This window comes from Stegostoma tigrinum, chromosome 31 (assembly GCF_030684315.1).
Source record: "Stegostoma tigrinum isolate sSteTig4 chromosome 31, sSteTig4.hap1, whole genome shotgun sequence".
Taxonomy (NCBI): domain Eukaryota; kingdom Metazoa; phylum Chordata; class Chondrichthyes; order Orectolobiformes; family Stegostomatidae; genus Stegostoma; species Stegostoma tigrinum.
In genome coordinates this window covers 14,074,778-14,094,465 of record NC_081384.1, presented here as the reverse complement: position 1 = coordinate 14,094,465, position 19,688 = coordinate 14,074,778, and the positions used below count along the sequence as shown (strand labels likewise).

Here is a 19,688-nt window from a genome sequence, read left to right as displayed (position 1 = left end):
CGTGAGATTTTGTATGAATAGAGGAGCAGTATCTAGCTAAGAAAGACCCCCATCATAAAATTTCCCAGTTTGAAAGTGCAGCTTTTGACGTCTGCTTTGAGAATAAAGAACCTCAGAGTTAACAGCATTACTTCTGGCATTTGTGAAACTTCCTTTACTGAGATAAAGTATTAATTCTGGCTTTTTAGCACCAGTAGGGTTTCTAGTGTCAGATACATTTAACAATCTAACTGCTGGCTTTTGATCTTCAATGGTGTTACTATCACTGACTCCCCCACAATCAACAATACAAGGGTTGCCATTGACTAGAAACTCAACCTGACTCACCAGATAAAGTCACTACAAGAGCAGGTCAGAAGCTAGACATCCTGCGGTGAATAGCTTGCCTCCTGACTCCTCATAATCTGTCCATCATCTGGAAGGCACAAGTCAGAAGTGTGAGGGAACATTCCCCACTTGCCTGGTCAGCTTCAAAAACACTCAAGAAGCTTGACACCATCCAGGACAAAGCAGCCCACTTGTTTGGCACTACATCCACAAGTGTCTACTCCATCCACTACCGACGCTCCGTAGCAAGAGTGTGGACTGTTTACAAGATGCACTGCAGAAATTCACCAAAGATTGTTAGACAGCACCTTCCAAACCCATGACCACTTCCATCTAGGGTCAAAATCCTGGAATTCCCTCCCTATGGGCATTATGGGTCAACCCACAGCACATGGACTGCACTGGTTCAAGAAAGGAACATCTAAAGCAACTTCTCAAGGGCAAGTGGGGATGGTAAACAAATGCTGGCCAGCTAGCAATGCCCACATCCCATGAATTAATAAAAAAGGCAGACTATTGATGTTTTCTGCATGTTCAAATACTTTTTGCACATGATTTTGCAATATCTCTTTAGTGGGAAGTCAAAACAGTTGTGGTTATCCAGTGAAGTAAGCCTTGTAAGAAACATTACGTGTTTGCACACACCCTTAAGGTCTACCTAGAGTCTCAGATCTTCTGTGATGGGAATGTTGCCTCTCAGGCCTCACACTTCTCGCATTGCTGTGCAACGTGCACCGGAGCTACTGTGGTTCTGACATTATCTTCATTTGGCTTCGGTAATTTGCTGGGAGTGTGGTTTTTGAAGAGGAATAAAAAGAAAAATTTTACATTTATATAGTGCCTTTTATGTTCAGGGAATTGCTGCTGTAATGAAAGAAAGCACAGCAACCAATTTATACACAGCAACGGCGCACAAAGAAGTGATGAGATAATCTGCTTTTGCAATGTTGGGTGAGAGATAAGCTAGACCAGTAGTTTGGGAGAATTCTGTGAGAATTTTTGCAGAGTGTTTTAAGATATTTTACACCAAGCAGAGGAGGCAAGTGAGACTGAGCATCATGTGAAAGCATATAAGGTGGACGCTGTTTGTGAATGTTCTTTGTTTGAAGAGAAGCTAACTTTCTTGCATAACTCTCAAGTTTGACCTTTACTAATATGTCCCCTTGTTCACACCTGAATCAATGTATTTCTTCGCCCTTCTGGTCTATCCTGATTCTATAAGCTGTATAGCCTTACTGCTCTGTCTGCTCTTTTCAAGATGTAAAAAGACATATTTATTCAGTCAATTGAAATAGCTCAGTTGACCTCTCACTTGGGGCTACTTTCTGTACTGCCTCCAGTGACTATACGTCTCCCTTGTTCATTAGTGACCAGAATCTGACAGCAGCTCAACTGTTTGAATGTTCTTTGTATTCTATTGTTTTGACTCTATAGTTGTGTGTCTGACTTCCTCCACTGCTTGCTGCTGCACAATGGCTGGACCTGTGGAACTCCGATCTATAAAAAATATTCCTCAGCAGTTGAGGGATATGACCGAGTAACAGGTTTTCAGGCATTTGGCGGATTCACCTCAACAGTATTTCTATCCTGTGCCAGTGAAGTAGACTTCCTTGGGCTCAGAGGCCTGAACATGCAGTAAAAGATTCAAGATTCCAGAAAACTTTATTTTTAAATTGGGAAGTAAATTGGGTATGGTTTTAGGATTGTGAATTTCTAGTGTTTAATATAGTGTGTAGTAATTTTAACCTGGATTAAGTTGAACCACGTGGCACAGTCTATCTCGGTTTTAGCACCTTTTCAAAGGTGCAGTACCAAGTGGATAATTGCAAATCCTGATAGCTTTATGTATAAGGCTGCACAATTGTTCACAGAATGTGTGGCACTGTTATAGAGTCATAGAGGCATACAGCACAGAAACAGACCCTTCAGTCCAATTTGTCCGTGCCAACCAGACATGCCAATCTGATCTAGCCCCATTTGCCAGCATTTGGCCCATATCCCTCTAAACCCGTCTTATTCATATACCCATCCAGACGCCTTTTAAATATTGTAATTGTACTCACCTTCACCACTTCCTCTGGCAGCTCATTCCATACACATGCCACCATCTGTGTGCCAAAAATTACCCCTCAGGTCCTTTTTTAAAATCTTTCCCCTCTCACCTTCAATCTTTGCCATCTAGTTTTGGATTCCCCACCCCAGGGAAAAGACCTCGGCTATTCAGCTTATCTATTTACAGGAAGGATGTGGAAGCATTGGAGAAGGTACAGAGGAGATTTACCAGGATGTTGCCTGGTCTGGAGCGCAGGCCCCATGAAGAAAGGCAGAGGGACTTGGGTCTGTTCTCATTGGAGAGAAGGAGGCTAAGAGGGGATTTAATAGAGACATACAAGATGATCAGAGGATTAGATAGGGTGGACAGTGAGAGTCTTTTTCTGAGGATGATGACTTCAGCTTGTACAAGGGGGCATAGCTCCAAATTGAGGGGTGATAGATTTAAGACAGATGTCAGAGGCAGGTTCTTTACTTAGAGAGTGGTAAGGGCGTGGAACACCCTGCCTGCCAATGTAGTTAACTCAGCCACACTTGGGACATTTAAACAGTCCTTGGATAAGCATATGGATGATGATGGGATAGTGTAGGGGGAGGGGCTTAGATTAGTTCACAGGTTGGTGCAACATCGAGGGCCAAAGGGCCTGTTCTGTACTGTATTGTTCTGTGTTCTATGTTCTATGCCCCTCATGATTTTATAACTCTCTATAAAGTCACCCTATAGCCTCCAATGCTCCAGGGAAAAAAAGCCCAGTCTATTCAGCCTCCCCCTATAGCTCAAACCCTCCATTTCCACCATCATCCTTGAAAATCTTTTTTCTGCATTCTCTCCAGTTGGGCAATATCCTAACTATAGAAGGGCAACCAGAATTATATATGGTATACCAAAAGTGGCCTCATCAATGTCCCATACATCCACAATATGACAACACAACTCCTTTAATCAATGTTCTGACCAGTGAAGCATGCCAAATGCCTTCTTCACTACCCTGACCATCTATGATTCCACTTTCAGGGAACTATACACCTGCACCCTAAGACTGTTTGTTCAGCAACACTCCCCGAGGCCCTACAATTATTGTATAAGTCCTGTCCTGGTTTGTGTTTTCAAAATGTAATACCTCACATTTATTTAAATTAAACTCCATCTGCCACTCCTTGGCCCATTGGCTCATTTGGACAGCGTTACCTTGTACACTGAAATACACTTCAGTGTCCACTGCACCATCTATTTCGGTGTCGTCTGCAAACTTACTAACCATTTCTCCTGTAATCACATCCAAATCATTTATAAAAATGATGAAAAGCAGTGGACCCTGCACCAATTCTTGTGGCACATCTTTGGCCATAGGCCTCAAGCCCAAAATGCACTGTACCACCACCCTCTATCTCCTACCTTCAAACCAATTTTGTATCCAATTGTCTAGTTCCCCTGACCCCACGTGATCCAATCTTACTAACCAGCCTACCTTGTAGAATCTTGTCAAATGCTTTGCTGAAGTCCAGACAGACAACATCCACTGCTCTACCTTTATCAATCCTCTGTCATTTCTTCAAAAAGCTTAATCAAGTTAGGAAGAAACAATTTCCCACACACAAAGCCACGTTCACTCTCCCTAATCAGCCATTGCCTTTTCAAATGCATGTAAATCCTGTCCCTCAGAATATCCTCCAACAACTTACTCACCACTGATATCAGGCCCACCGGTTTATAGTTCCCTGGCTTTTCCTTACAGCTTTTCTTAAATAATGGCACCACATTAACCAACCTCCAGTCTTTTGGCACCTGACCCTTGGCTGTCAATGATGCAAATGTCTCAGCAAGGAGCCCAGCAGACTCTTCCCCAGCTTCCTGTTAGCAGACACAGCTTTGCTGTAAATCAAGTGTTTTGGGCAAAACTGTGAATTTTCCTGCTGCTGCCCTAAGCAAAGTGGAGTGAGTCAAATGCTTTTAATGATCGCCCACTAATTATGGTCAGGTGACTAATTCGATAGAATAGTTAATACAGTTCCTGATCTCTCCATTATGCTATCGATGATAAACTGGCAGATCTATACAAGTCATTTCCATTACATCGTGTATAAATATGACAAAGTGAATACCTTTTATTTAGTATCACTGGCCAACCACTTTGAGCTGTAGATTTTTGTTCTGCTCGACTTCTGCAGCCTTGTTACTTTATTACCTATGAATCTGAAGTGGGTGATTTTTGATCATGTTAAGATAGGTCTTCCAGCCAAGAAATGTTGGATCTAAAAATAAATCTAATGCCAGTATCTTTTGAGTATCATAAATTTTGAACTGCCCTTTCAGTTCCAAAGAAGCTAACGTTCTCATTGATTGGTCCTGCAGCTGAACTGAATTCCTGTGGGGGATCGACAGAAGCACTTAATGCTGTCTTATGGTAACCAGGAAGTCATCTCAAGTTGAGCAGTGTTCTGTTGTCAAATACAGCACACCACAGGAAAACATCTGACACTATTTGAGCAAATCTGTTTACGGTTGTGAACTAGAATTGGTATTGACTACTATTGACTATTTACCCATTTTTAATTTTTAATTGAGAAATTGCAGCTGGACTCTTGTCAGAGAACAATAAAAAATCCAATGCCATCAAGTGATGTATTCATCATTACACAAATAAATTAAGTTATAATCTATTATTACCCGTAACACCTTGTGAATGATTGATTTGCATTCCTTTTCCTACCTAACCAGGATTCAAGTCTAGGAGTAGGGATGCCTGTCTGCAATTATACAGGGCCTTGGTGAGACAACACCTAGAATATTATGTGTCATTTTGGTCTCTTTATCTGAAGAAGGATGTTCTTTAGAGGGTATGCAGTGAAAGTTTGCCACACAAATTCTTAGGATGGAGGCACTGACCTCTGAAAAGTGATTGAATTAATTAAGTTTTTATTCATTGGCGTTCAGAAGAATAAGGGAGATGTCGTGAAAACCTGTAAAATTCTAACAGGACTGGACAGGGTAGATGCAGGAAGGATGCTCCCAAAGGCTGGGGATTTCAGAACTGATATCACAGTCTAAGGACATGGGCTAAACCAATTAGGAGTGGATGAGGAGAAATTTCTTCAGCCACTGAGTAATGAGCACGTGGAACTTATTACCACAGGAAGCAATCAAGGCCTAAACATTGTATGATTTCAAGGAGGAGTTGGATGTAGCACTTAGGGCTAAAGGGATGAAAGGAAATGGTGGCGGGGTTGGGGAGCAGGCTGAATTGATGATCAGGCATAATAATGAATGGTGGAGCAGGGTCATAGGCCTGAATGTCCTACTCCTGCTCCCGTTTTCTACATTTCTGTGTTTACCTGGCACACTGAGGTTCAATACCTTCGGATGTGGATGGCCTTGGCTGTGTACCGTCAGCGATCATGCCGAGATTCAGTGTTTTAAAAGCCCAATAGGTGGTGCCATGGTCACTTCTGCTTTTTGGTTCACTACAAACAACCAAAGCTTCAAATCCATGTTGCAGGACATAATTAATCGTTACTTTCAATTGCTTGGTTAATAATGATAAACATCTCTTTGTGTCAGTGGCACTTTGTTTAACAATCTGAACCTGTCCTCAGCTACTTTGAGTTGCATATCTGACATGCTAGGTACTTTAGAATAACCCAGGGTGAATCCAATTGGTTGGTTGCTTTTGTTTGTATAAGTTGCTTGTTCCATTTCTTTGTATCATAACTGAAGATTTCACTGATCTTGAAATACCGTGGTCATTTGAGATTGTGAAAGGAGCTGAAAATATTTGTTCTTTCCCTGTAAATGTAAATATTTTCCTTAGATTAAGTTGCATGTTTGCAGGTAAGAAATTGCTGCAGAATTGTTACAGCAGTTATATTATCAGGAGACTTAAAAAGAAACATTAAAATTCCTAGTAAATAATTACCAACAAAAAACATGTTTTTGCAACTTTTAATCTTGCATTCATCAGGATAAACACAAGGGAACAACAAATTACACTCCCTGAGAAATTGGAGATGGTTAGTGGGATGACTGTGGTCAAGGTGATGCCATAAACAATGCACCAGCAGCTAATGCCGCCACCAATGTTTTTGTTTCATTCAAAAAATAGCACAATGCCTGAATATCTTCCTTTTTCATGAGGAATTCAGGCCCAAGTGCATGAACATTTGTAGTCTCAAGCAAGTGTGTATGATCCACGTGGGAAGGCTGACTGATAATTTATCATGCAAGCTGAAAGCTTTAGCAATGCAGCTTTGTTTTCAGCAATACTCAGGTTTTAGACCATAAGATGTAGGAGCAGAAATTAGGCCATTCAGCCCATCGAGCCTGTTCTGCCATTCAGTCATGGCTGTTAAGTTTCTCAAACCCATTCTCCTGCCTTCTCCTCATAACCTTGTGATAGTAAATTATCATTACAGTATGGTTGATGCTGCTTTCCAATTTTAGCTCAAAATATTTATCGTCAATCTTATCACAGGTGGTGATGAGTTTGTCTGTTCCTTTGAACTACTGTAAGCTACATTAAGAGGTAATGGTATTTTGCAAAAACATTTCTTCTCATCAGCTCAGTGAGTAACTGAGACTATCAGCTCACACAAGTAGTTGGAGATCTGCAGAAGGATTAATTTGGGTGAAAATGTTTTGTGCAGATATTTTCATGGATGTAGAGCAAGATATAGTCCAAGTTTTTCCTTATCCTGTTCTTTTCCAAGCGATGTAGTGAAAATGCCTGTTCTTGTATTCTTTTGAAAGCCTTTTAATAACGTTTAACTGGCTGGGCACTTACTGTATGTCTTGAAAACTGCAGTTTCTGTTTAAGGTCATGGCATTTCATAGAAAGGCATGAGTTTATGTTTTCCTGGCCAGCTGCCCCGCATGCAATTTTATAGATGTAGCTTAAGTAAGTAATGGATTAGGCAGACCACACTGGGGTTTCACTGACACCTATTAGAATCTGTCTTTTATACGATAATTATTACAAATTACATTCAATTTTCTGCAAGAGATTTGTTTTGGGTTAGATGCGAATGTCAAGTGATGACAAATAGTGTTTTAAAGAAAGAGAGCCAGATAGCCATTACTTTTCGGAATGAGCCTGTCAAAAGTATTATTACAATGGCAAAATATATCTTTGAATTCATCACTAGTATGTAATGGCATCTATATATTTGCTGTAAAGGGGACAGAGAAGTAAGGAGAAATCAGTGACGATGGTGAAAAAGAGTAGATTTAAACTTATTTATGAAATCTTTTGATTGTGTGATGTAATGTCAATGGAATACAATGTAAGTAAGTGTGAAGTTAGAAAAAGAAACAGGAAGAAAATAGAAAAGCAGAATATTTCTTAAATGGTGAGCGGTTGTGAACTGCAGGTGTCCAAAGGGATTTGGGTGTCCTTGTCCATGAGCCACTGAAAGCCAACTTGCAGATGCAGTAAGCAATTAAGGAGACAAACAGCATGTTGACATTTATTCTAAAGGGATTTGAGCACAGAAGTAAAGTTATATTACGGCAGCCTTGGTGAGACCTAATCCAGACTGCCATGTACCATTTTGCTGTCTTACCTAAGGAGGGATATCCTTGCCATTAGAGGGAGTGCAACAGACATTTGCCAGATTAATCACTGGGCTGTCGAGGTTGGCATAAGAGAAGAAATATAGGAAACAATGTCTGTATTCTCTAGAGGTTCACAGATTGAGAGGTGTTCCCATTGAAACTTTTAGAACTTTGACAGGGAGGATATAGAAAGGATGTTTTACCTGGCTGGCGATTCTCTGGAATGAAGGGGCCTAAACTCTGGATAAGGGGTCGGCTATTTAAGACTGGGATGAAGAGGATTTTCCTCAAACAGAGGGTGGTGAATCTTTGGAATTCTCTATTGAGGAAGCTCAGTCAATGAGCAGGTTCCAGACAGAAATCATTCGGATTCTGGACACTAATGACATTCATGGCTATAGAAAGTGTGGGGAAGTGCCATTGAGGGGATGATCAGATGTGATCTAGAATAGTGGGGCAGGCTCAATGGGCTGAATGGCCTATTTATCTTTCTACGTTTTTATTGAACACTTTTTAGGGTTACTATTAATCAATGTGTTTTCCTTGAACCAATTTGTTTCTTTTGAACTTATATTTTAGGATGGGACACGACAGAGGAGGGATAGGAAAAAAACAGTTTCATTCAGCAGCATGCCCAATGATCGGAAAATTAATAGCACTGCAGCCTGCATTTCCTTCATGCTGGAGGGCTGTGAGATGAAAAAGGTTCGGTCCAACTCCAGAGTGTACAATCGTTACTTCATCTTGGATTCTGACATGAGGTCCCTGAGATGGGAGCCATCTAAAAAAGACTCTGAAAAGGCAAAGATTGAAATAAAATCCATCAAAGAAGTAAGACTGGGGAAGAAGACCCCGGTGCTTCGCAGTAATGGGATTTCTGAGCAATTTTCAGATGAATGTGCTTTTTCAATAATATATGGGGAGAACTATGAATCGTTAGACTTGGTGGCTAGTTCTGCTGATATTGTGAACACTTGGGTCATGGGGTTGAGGTACCTGGTTTCATATGGAAAAGATACACTTCAAGCGATTGAGTCAGACCGAAACAGCTTACGGTCTTCATGGCTGGAATCTGTGTTCCAGGCTGCAGATGTAGACAAATGTGGCCACATCCCACTGGCTACGGCTGCCCAGCTAATCAAGGGTCTGAGACCAGGAATGAGGACCACAAAAGCGGAACTTAAAATAAAAGAATTGCAGAAATCAAAGGACAAAATGGGGACGGAGGTCACGTTGGAGATTTTCGCTGAGGCATACTGTGAGCTCTGCACACGGCCGGAAATATTTTTTCTGCTTGTACAGTTTTCCAGCAATAAAGAATACCTCGACTCTAAGGACCTGATGCTATTCCTGGATGCAGAGCAGGGAATGGAGGGTGTCACGGAAGATATGTGTTTGGAAATTATTTGCAAGTATGAGCCATCACAGGAAGGTCAGGAAAGGGGGTTCCTCTCCATAGATGGCTTCACCAATTACCTCTTATCACAGGAGTGTCATCTGTTTGACCTGCAGCATGAAAACGTCTGCCAGGATATGACTCAGCCTCTGTCCCATTACTACATTAATGCATCTCATAATGCATGTCTACTGGAGGACCATTTCTGGGGGTCTTCAGATATTAATGGTTACATCCGGGCTCTGAAGATGGGTTGCCGGAGCATTGAACTGGTGGTTTGGGATGGCCCTGACAATGAGCCTTCCATTTATGCTGTCCATCTGGTGACAACGCAGATAGCCTTTCGGGATGTTCTTGACGTGATCAATAAGTATGCTTTTGTGGCATCTGAACATCCACTAATTCTCTGCCTGATCACCCACTGTTCGATTCAACAGCAGAAAGTGATGGCTCAGCATCTGAAGAAGATTCTGGGAGATAGACTGCACACAGACCATCCAGACCCAGAGGACAATTACCTCCCGTCACCAGAGCAACTCAAAGGGAAGATTCTCCTGAAAGCTAAAAAGTTACCCGGGAATTGTTACGACTCTGAGGGAGATGTTAGTGATGAAGACGAAGGAATTGAAATGTGTCAGAGGATGAGTGAAGACGAGGCGGATCAATTGAGCACAGTCACCGAGAAGAAGCTAAGGCTTTCGAAAGAGCTCTCTGATCTGGTGAGCTTCTGCAAATCGGTGCAGTTTAAGGACTTTGAAACTTCCAAAAGAAAGCAGAAGTCCTGGGAAATCTGCTCATTCAATGAGGTGGTGGCAAACAGATTTGCCAATGAGTATCCGGAGGACTTTGTGATTTATAATAAGAAGTTTCTGTCCAGGGTGTACCCAAGTCCCATGAGAATCGATGCCAGTAATATGAACCCACAGGACTTTTGGAAATGTGGCTGCCAAATCGTGGCCATGAACTATCAGACTCCGGGACTCATGATGGATCTCAACATCGGCTGGTTTCGACAGAATGGGAACTGTGGGTATGTTCTTCGACCTGCTATCATGAGGGAAGAGGTATCCTACTTCAGTGCTAACACAAAGGACTCATTGCCTGGCGTTTCGGCCCAGCTGCTTCACATTAAAATCATTAGCGGTCAAAATCTGCCGAAACCCAAGGGTTCTGCAGCCAAGGGTGACGTTGTGGAACCGTATGTCTATGTGGAGATCCATGGCATTCCAGCTGACTGTACAGAACAAAGGACTAAGACCGTGACTCAAAATGAGGACAATCCTATCTTTGATGAAAGCTTTGAATTTCAAATTAACTTGCCTGAGCTTGCGTTGTTACGTTTTGTAGTTTTAGATGACGACTACATCGGAGATGAATTCATTGCACAGTACACTATTCCCTTTGAATGCTTGCAGGCAGGGTACAGGCATGTGCCCCTTCAGTCGTTGACAGGAGAATTTTTGCCACACAGCACATTGTTCATACACGTGGCCATCACCAATCGTCGAGGCGGAGGCAAGTCTCAGAAAAGAGGGCTTTCAGTTCGCAAAGGGAAAAAGGCTAGAGAGTATACATCAACCAGGACTATAGGGATCAAAGCTATAGATGAAGTTTTTAGGGCAGCCACCCAACCTTTACGTGAAGCAACGGATTTACGAGAAAATGTGCAGGTACTGTTTACGCTTTATTGTTGCACCACCAGTTTTCCCAATTATTCTTCTTCTTCACCTCAACCCTCGCCACAATTCTTAGTGAGGTAGGCCATTCGGGCCATTTTAGTCCTTCTATCCTCAGAGCTACTAACCTCCTGTAATGCAGCATTTAATTGGCTCTTCAGTGATTCCAAGCATTTCATATCCACTGCTATTTGTGATTATCCATCCTATCCGTCAACTGTTAATTTATATGAAGAATTTGCCAATAACAGTCTTAACTTTATCGTTTATTTGAACACCTGAGCTTTGCTACTAGTTTCATAATTCATTTTAAAGTAAATTTACAGCCTTGACTTTACAGGAATGTTTTATTGCTTAGAAATCTTTATAGGATTATTATCCAGGTGGTTTCTTTCAAGGATGAAAGAGCCCAAGTCTCCCCAATGTTTTTATTTTCTGTTACATGGGTCTGACAACCATGGAACTGCACCCGATGGTGACCCTCTATTAATGTCATCCAAGTGGCTGTTCTTTAGAAACATGTAGGAATGCGAAAGAGAGCATTGTCGGGTTAATCATACCCCTGACATGTAAATCCAAATTGCTAACATATACCACAATTAGCAAGGGCCCCCGTAATGATCTCTGCCAAATCCGACTGGGAACAGAAAGCAAAAACAAAAACTTTTTGAAAAAATGCACAATGAGCAGGAAAATAACGAGGGAAAGGTTAAGGCCCATTAGAAACCAGAGAGATAACCTGCAAGTGAACCTGGAAGACACAGATACAGTACTCAATAAATACCTTGTGTCGGTCTGCTCAGTGGAAAAGGATGGCACCGATGTAGAAATCAGATTGAAAGACTGTGAAATATTCACATGAATGAACATGGAGAGAGAGAGGTGATATTAGCAGGGTTAGCACCCTTAAAGGCACGTAGTCCACTGACTTGATGGGATGTATCCTAGACTGCTGAGGGATGCAAGGGAGGAGATATCAGGGGCGTTGGCAGATACTCTCTGGACATGTACCAGAGAACTGCAGGACTACTGACATTGTACGATTATTTAGCAAAAGAAGAAAGGGGTAGATCAGGAAATTACAAGCTTGTTTGTTTAATCTCAGTGGTGGCAAAATTATTAGAAAGAATTCTGAGGGGCAGAATATATCTCCACTTTGAGAGGCACAAATTGTTAATGAATAGTCAGGATTGATTTGTTAAGGGAAGGTTGGATTTGAGGGATTTGAATTTATGAGGCAGTTACGAAGAGGCTAATGCATTAAAAGCATTGCAATAAATGATCTTTTTGGTACGATCAGCAGCTTATCTCAGGGTCAAATGTGGTTTAGAGATGACAAGTAGTCAGTTGTTAGAGAGAGCGATAGAGTTGGTGGCTAAGGAATGAAGTTTGAGGCAGGGACCAATGATAAGCACACAAATTTTAACTCAGCTGGAAACCAAGTTACTTGTAAGGAATTAATGACCTCATGCCTCTCAATATTTAATTGGAGGAAATGTCAGACAATGCTGCAATGAACTGAAGATATTTGGGTGAGTTAGTGGTGATATGGAACTGAGCGTATATGGGAAACCTGGTGAGTTTTTGGGTGATGTGAGAGAGTGGAAACATCAGAAGGCTAATCCTTTCAGCAGTATGAAATTGCCAGACTTCTGCTTCATGAATTCTTGATCTTGAGCAGAAACAAAATTGAAAGAAAGAGCTAAAGATTTCCCTTGAATAATGTCACCCATCCCCCTCAGTGTTTGATGGAAGACAAGGTGTGATCAGTAGTCACAACAATATCATTTGTCCAAATCTCCAGCCTTTCTCTCTGAATCTAACACCATTTTTCTGCATTGAACATGAGTGTTGGAAAAATAATGCCAACTGATGTCAGTTAAAATCTTTGCAGCTTAGTACACAGGTGGAAGTTCCAATTTTTGGATCTTAGTCGGGATTTACTCCAGCATAAAATTTCATGCCATTTCCAAAATGAGTTTTTTGATCTTCAATAATGTAGTTTTGTGCTATTAATGTACTATAAAGACTCTGGCTTGAATAATGCAAGCAATCATGATGTAAATGTTCAAAATGCATGAATCTGGTCCTGCACCACACTTCATGGATGGATTTATATTTTACACAGAATGCCATGGTCTCATTTAAAGAGTTGTGTGGTCTGACGCCCGCAGCGAACATGAAGCAATGCATTCTAACGTTGTCGTCGTGGTTACTGAACAGTGACAACACAGTGCTGGTGACACTGAACCTCAGTGAACAGTACCCTTCCATGGAGGCACAAGGTCCAGTTCCAGATCTCCTCAGGAAGGTTCTGGCAGCCTACGATACGGTGAGTCCATTCATTCTGTCTTGCCTGAACCTGCAATGAGCTTGCATGATGTACATCCAGTTTCTAAAGGACACAGCTCCACCACAAGCATGTGCACACATTTCCACTGAATTAACAATTGTTGTTCAAGCAAACAAAACTGTTCATACTGATAATGTGAACTGCAGATGCTGGAGAATCCGAGATAACAAAGTGTGAAGCTGGATGAACACAGCAGGCCAAGCAGCATCTTAGGAGCACAAAAGCTGATGTTTCGGGCCCTCACCCTTCATCAGAAAAGGGGGAGAGGGAGAGGGTTCTGAAATAAATAGGAAGAGGGGGGAGGCGAGCAAGAAAGTTGCAGTGGGAGAGAGATCTCCTGAGGTTTGTCCGGAGGCAGGAGGGTAACTTCTTCAGGTCAGGCATCCCTGGAAGAGGCTTTGCAGTGAGGTTAAAACTTGAAGGGTCTAGGCCCGAAACGTCAGCTTTTGTGCTCCTAAGGTGCTGCTTGGCCTGCTATGTTCATCCAGCTCCACATTTTGTTCACACTGATGCTGTGTGACCTAGTTTTGAAGTCACTTTGGAGGAGAATTTAACTGATTCTAAAAGTCTCCACTTGCACATTAAGTTGAACCAATTGTTGAGGCTAAGTAAGGGGAACTGTACCTTGTGTTTTACTGGCTTAAATCTGACTTGAGTTTGCACTGTATAAAAATTGAGCTTGAAAGCTCTTTTATTCCCTAGCACCGACTAGCCTTATAAAACAAAGAACTGTAGATGGTGAAAATTTGAAGCAAAGACAGAAATTGCTGGAGAAAGTCAGCAGGTCAAGCATCATCTATACTGGTTACTCTTATACTGGTCAGCATTCACATAGAAAACATAAATTATATTGTTGAATCTCTAGGATGAGTTGGACATTCATATTAAAATAGATAAACTGTTTGGCCATTTTTGAAGTTGCTAAGCCAATCTGCTGATCCAAGACACAATAATTTTACTTTCAGATTTGAAGATACAGCGAAAAGATATTAAAGGTTACATGAAACCAGAGTGACTGGTGAGTTTGTCCCCAGACCAGTTGCTGGGGCTCTATGCACAGCCGGAGAGTGCCCTGAGAAATCATAGGAAATGTAGTGATTGATGCACAACACTTCTACAGGACTGCAGATTGTTGGGTGTGAAGACTTAACTTTGTTTTATACAAATGTATAAAATGAACTTGGGTTTTCAACATTAGGGAGTGACACTTTGTTAAGTAACAGATAGTGTTTAACAGTTCCCTTTGTGAGCAAGATTATGAGAAAGATTTTACGTTCAAAATGACACAAGCTCAATGAACTGCACTGAAGGAGTGAGCAGCATGGAGAGCATTAATTTCGATCCCAAAACACAGTATGAAAATATTCATTGACTTCAGCTTATCTTTAAGTATTTACCCACAGATTCACTGGTGCTCTGTTAGAAGAAAGATCATACAGTTCTTACTCCCATCCCTTTTCAGAGACAACATGCTGCTTTAATTAAAAGGAAATGCAAAGAGACTTCAACATTTTGAATTGTTCCTGTGTTGTTTTGGCCTCCTGGGGCACTTCAGGAAGTTAGTTAAGGCTCAGCAGAAGGAAAATGCAGAAGAATAGAACAAGGAAGCCAGCCTCAATGCCCACTTTTAAATATAGGGAGGACTCTTTCTACTCTCCTTGGGCAGACTGACTCCCTGTGGTTATGACCAAACATGTTGGCTTGATCCATAGACATGCAATATGTATATCACCATGCGAACTAACTTGATGTTCCAAAGTAAACACTGAAGACAGAAAGCATGGCAAATTCACCTAATATGTAAAGGAAACTGCCAGCAATCATTTCCTCTTAAAGCACAGGTTTGAGGATATCAGAAAAACTTAAAAGTGCCCTCGTATGAAACAATGATGAGCAACATTAATAGCCTTTCATCATTTCAGTTTATTTTTCTTCAAATATTTTTAAACACAGACCACTTTTAAAAATGAAACATTTAACGTTTAGGGAGTTAGAAAGTTCGGGTAAAACGGGCATTTTCAGGATGGCAAACTGTAATTAGTGGAGTGCTGCGGGGATCACTGCTGGGGTCACACTTAGTTACAACATATATTAATCACTTGGATGATGTAAGTGAATGAACAATCATCAAGTTTGCTGATAACGCAAAAATAGGAGGGAAAGCAAATGGTGAAGATGATGCAAAGAATCTGCGATTGGATATAGTCAAAGAAGCAGGCAACATGCCTAGCTCAGAGTTGGGCCCGAAACGCTTGGTGGAGTAGATGTCAGCAAAGTCTATAGAGGCACCCATCGGTCAGGGGGTCCCACTGCATTGTTAAGGTTAGCCTCTGATATCACTGCAAGGGATTAGCCACAGTCAAGTGTCTAGGAGGGTAATCTCGGTCAGGGTGTCTGTGCCTCTAGGGCTACAGGCTGGTAGGTAAGGATGGACGACAGCTGTGAACAAGGGCGGCAGTATCTGCAAATGAAGGATCGAGTACAGCGTGGATTTGAAGGGAGCAATCAGGAGAGGGCTCATCTGCAGTCAGAAGCATCCTGGCTTCAAGGATATGACCACACTTGGCATCGTCCCCTCATAATACAGAAGGCTTGAGGGGGTAAATGTGTGCCAGTCCAGGAGCATGTAGATGGATTGTGTGGGATCCTGGGGAAGAGCGAGGCTGTGGGAAGGGCTACCAAGAAGGGAATTGGATATCTGGGGCCTCGTTGACAGGTAGAGAAGGTGGCTGTGAGCCAGGAGCCCACACTGTTGCCTTCCATCATGCTGGAAATCAAAAGTGCTCCATGGAGAAGAAATTGGCTGAGACCACATTCCAAGTGGGTGAGGTAAGTGCCTCTATTTGTGAGGGAGTGAACTGCAGGACCTACCAGTGTTAAGGCTTTTAAAGGGAAAGAGCATTACACAGACCGTACAGACTGTACAGAACATAGACCTACAGCATCCCTAATCCCTGGCCGTCCTAATATGTTTGGCCATGTGTTTGCTGTGCATCTCTATGCCCCAGACATCGCTGACCAACTCATTCACACCGACACTATTGGACACAGAGGCAAGGACAGAATAGCAATAGAACATAGAACATAGAACAGTACAGCACAGAACAGGCTCTTCAGCCCACAATGTTGTGCCGACCATTGATCCTCATGTATGCACCCTCAAATTTCTGTGACCATATACATGTCCAGCAGTCTCTTAAATGACCCCAATGACCTTGCTTCCACAACTGCTGCTGGCAACGCATTCCATGCTCTCTCAACTCTCTGCGTAAAGAACCTGCCTCTGACATCCCCTCTATACTTTCCACCTACCAGCTTAAAACTATGACCCCTCGTGCTAGCCATTTCTGCCCTGGGAAATAGTCTCTGGCTATCAACTCTATCTATGCCTCTCATTATCTTGTATACCTCAATTAGGTCCCCTCTCCTCCACCTTTTCTCCAATGAAAAGAGACCGAGCTCAGTCAACCTCTCTTCATAAGATAAGCCCTCCAGTCCAGGCAGCATCCTGGTAAACCTCCTCTGAACCCTCTCCAAAGCATCCACATCTTTCCTATAATACGGCGACCAGAACTGGACACAGTATTCCAAGTGCGGTCTAAGTTTTATAGAGCTGCAACAAGATCTCACGACTCTTAAACTCAATCCCCCTGTTAATAAAAGCCAAAACACCATATGCTTTCTTAACAACCCTGTCCACTTGGGTGGCCATTTTAAGGGATCTATGTATCTATGTTGTCAGAAAAGGGCCAAAAACCCATTGTCATGTGCACATCTTGTTCAAGTGGCTTCCAGATGCTGTGACATGCCCTCACCGTAGACATTGACCCATGGTACATCCTGTCAGGCCGCGGAGTTATTATGTCTCCTGCTGGAACAATTACATTTGGGCCTACACAGGGAGTCAAGCAAACAAATTCTACCACTGTACTTGGTAAAATTTGGATTCAATAAAGATCTGTAATTAAGAGTCTAGTGATGACAATGAAGCCAAATGTTGGAAAGATCTATCTGGTTCACTATTGCAATTTAGGGAAGGAAACTGTCATCTTTACCTGGTCTGGCCTACATGTGACTCCAGACCCACTGCAATGCGGTTGACTGTTAACTGCCCTCTGGTTAATTAGAGATGTGCAATAAACGCTGGCCTAGCCAGCGATGCCCTCATCCAATGAATGAATAAACAAAATCAAAGCACTACCATTTATTTCAGAAAATGCCAAATAATGTATAGTCCATTGTCATCCCTGCCACCCAAGTGCCCTCAATATGTTCTCTTCTTCCTCTCGCAGCCACTACATTGTAGTGGTTCCACAGCTGGGTGGTAGTCTGCTTAGCTTTTGAGCCTGTTGACTCTGGAGGTTTAGCCAGCTGACTCCAGGGTGCACTAATGTCTGCACAGGCCAGACATGCTGAAGGTCATCTTGCAGGATGCAAGTTGACCCTCCTTGACCACAACTTTCAGGGGTAGGGACAGGCAGGATTGAAGTGGAGGGTTTGGTCACCTCTGGAGCATTGGAGGGGTGGAGATTTCTGAGGGGCTTGGATATGGATTCTCCTCTGGCTGGGTGCCTCGGGGGACTACCTGGTCTCCTCATGAGGAATAGCTGGCTGCGTTCTCCAGCTGCCTGAGGATCATTGGCTGTGACAGTGGCCTGCAGCAGTGTGCACATCTCCAGCAGACAGCCCCGAACTGTCCATGGAGGCAGCCAGATTGTTACATGACTCACTGCACTGGTGCAGCTTCTGAACAATGAGGGCCATGAGGTACGTGGATTGCCGACACCACAGGTCCCTCTCCTGCCTGGGGCTGAACGGGAGCCTGATCTCTGGCAGCCCTCTGAGGGTGAGTGTCTAGTGGTGTGCTTCCTTAGTCAACTGTGGAACTGTTGCAGTGAAATTGTGGCCAACCACTTTGTAAGCCCAGTGTTTACACTGAGGTGGCAGTATCGAAGCTGATGGAGGGCACAGGAGGCCGCCTTAGTACCACACTCTCAGAGGACAAAGAATTAGCTTTTTAGAGAGCCGGCTGTTTCATCGGAGAGATGATGGACACGCTGGACTTGTCCATGTTGTGCAAGACATAAGGAAGAGGAGATGTTGCAGAAAGGTTGTGCAAAGGATGACACTGACAGTACTGTTAATGTGAGAGTTGCATTGGAATGAGGCATCATGCTTTATTCAGATCTAAATGGCTGCATTACTTCAGTAAAATAACATAATTGATATTCTACTGATGGTTCAGGAAGAGCAAGGCTAGCCATGGATCATGCTTTGGAGTTTCTGTTCTCACACTGGATCACATGTTCCAGTTACTGGTCTTGCTCTGGACCCATTTCAAGCTGCTGAATTTCGTTCTAGAATTTTCAAAACAATTGCTTCACAGCCAGACTCATACAAAGATATTTATCTTTGTTGCAGTTACAGTTGATTGAAGCATTTGCTATTTTTATCTAAAATTGTGGCTGTCAAAGTGTTTATTTGACATGTCACTAACTTCACGCATGCATACACACTCTTTCAGGCGTTGTGTTCACTCTTGTGCTTTTCACAGTGTTTTTTGATCACTGGACAATATTTTGACATTCTATATTGTGGTTTTGTCTCCTTGGTGTCTTTGGAAAAAGAGTGCAGTTGAATTGTTTTAAAAAATTCAGCGATTAACAGATAACATTCAACAGGGTGCTCAGTTACGAGTAGTGTACCACAAGGATCTGTTCTGGATCCTCTTCTATTTGTGATTTTTGTAAATGATTTGGATGTAGGAGTGGAAGTGTGGATTAGTAAGTTCACGGACAGTACGAAGATGGGTCAAGTTGTGGACAGTCCTAGGTTACATTGATAGGATGCAGAGCTGGGCTGAGAAGTGGCAGATGGAGTTTAACCCTGAAAAGTGTGAGGTGATTCATTTTGGAAGGACAAATTTGAAAGCAAAATACAGGGTTAATGGAAAGATTTTGGCAGTGTGGAGGAGCAGAGGGATCTCGGCGTTCATGTCCACAGTTCCCTGAAAGCTGCCACCCAGGTGGATAGAGTTGTTAAGAAGGCGCATGGTGTGTTAGCTTACATTAATAAAGGGATTGAGTTCAAGAGCCGTGAAATTATGCTCCAGCTGTACAAAACCTAGGTTCAGCCACATCTGGAGTATTGTGCCCAGTTCTGGTTGCCTCATTACAGGAAAGATGCGAAAGTGTTGGAAAGGTACAGAGGAGATTTACCAGGATGTTTCCTGGAATGGAGGGAAGGTCTTACAAGGAAAGGTTGAGAGAGCTAGGGCTTTTCTCTTTAGAATGACGAAGGATAAAAGGTGACTTGATAGAGGTGTACAAATTGATC

General features: G+C 42.5%; 1 protein-coding gene across 1 annotated transcript in view; it reads left to right on the top strand.

Moving 5' to 3' along the window:
* plcl5 (phospholipase C like 5) overlaps nucleotides 1–19,688 on the top strand; it is a 223,169-nt gene that overhangs the window by 135,828 nt on the left and 67,653 nt on the right. Inside the window, exons 2-3 of the mRNA XM_048560787.2 lie at nucleotides 8,507–10,993; nucleotides 13,128–13,331. Coding sequence (XP_048416744.1) covers nucleotides 8,507–10,993; nucleotides 13,128–13,331 — 2,691 coding nt within the window. The remainder of the gene's footprint in view (nucleotides 1–8,506; nucleotides 10,994–13,127; nucleotides 13,332–19,688) is intronic.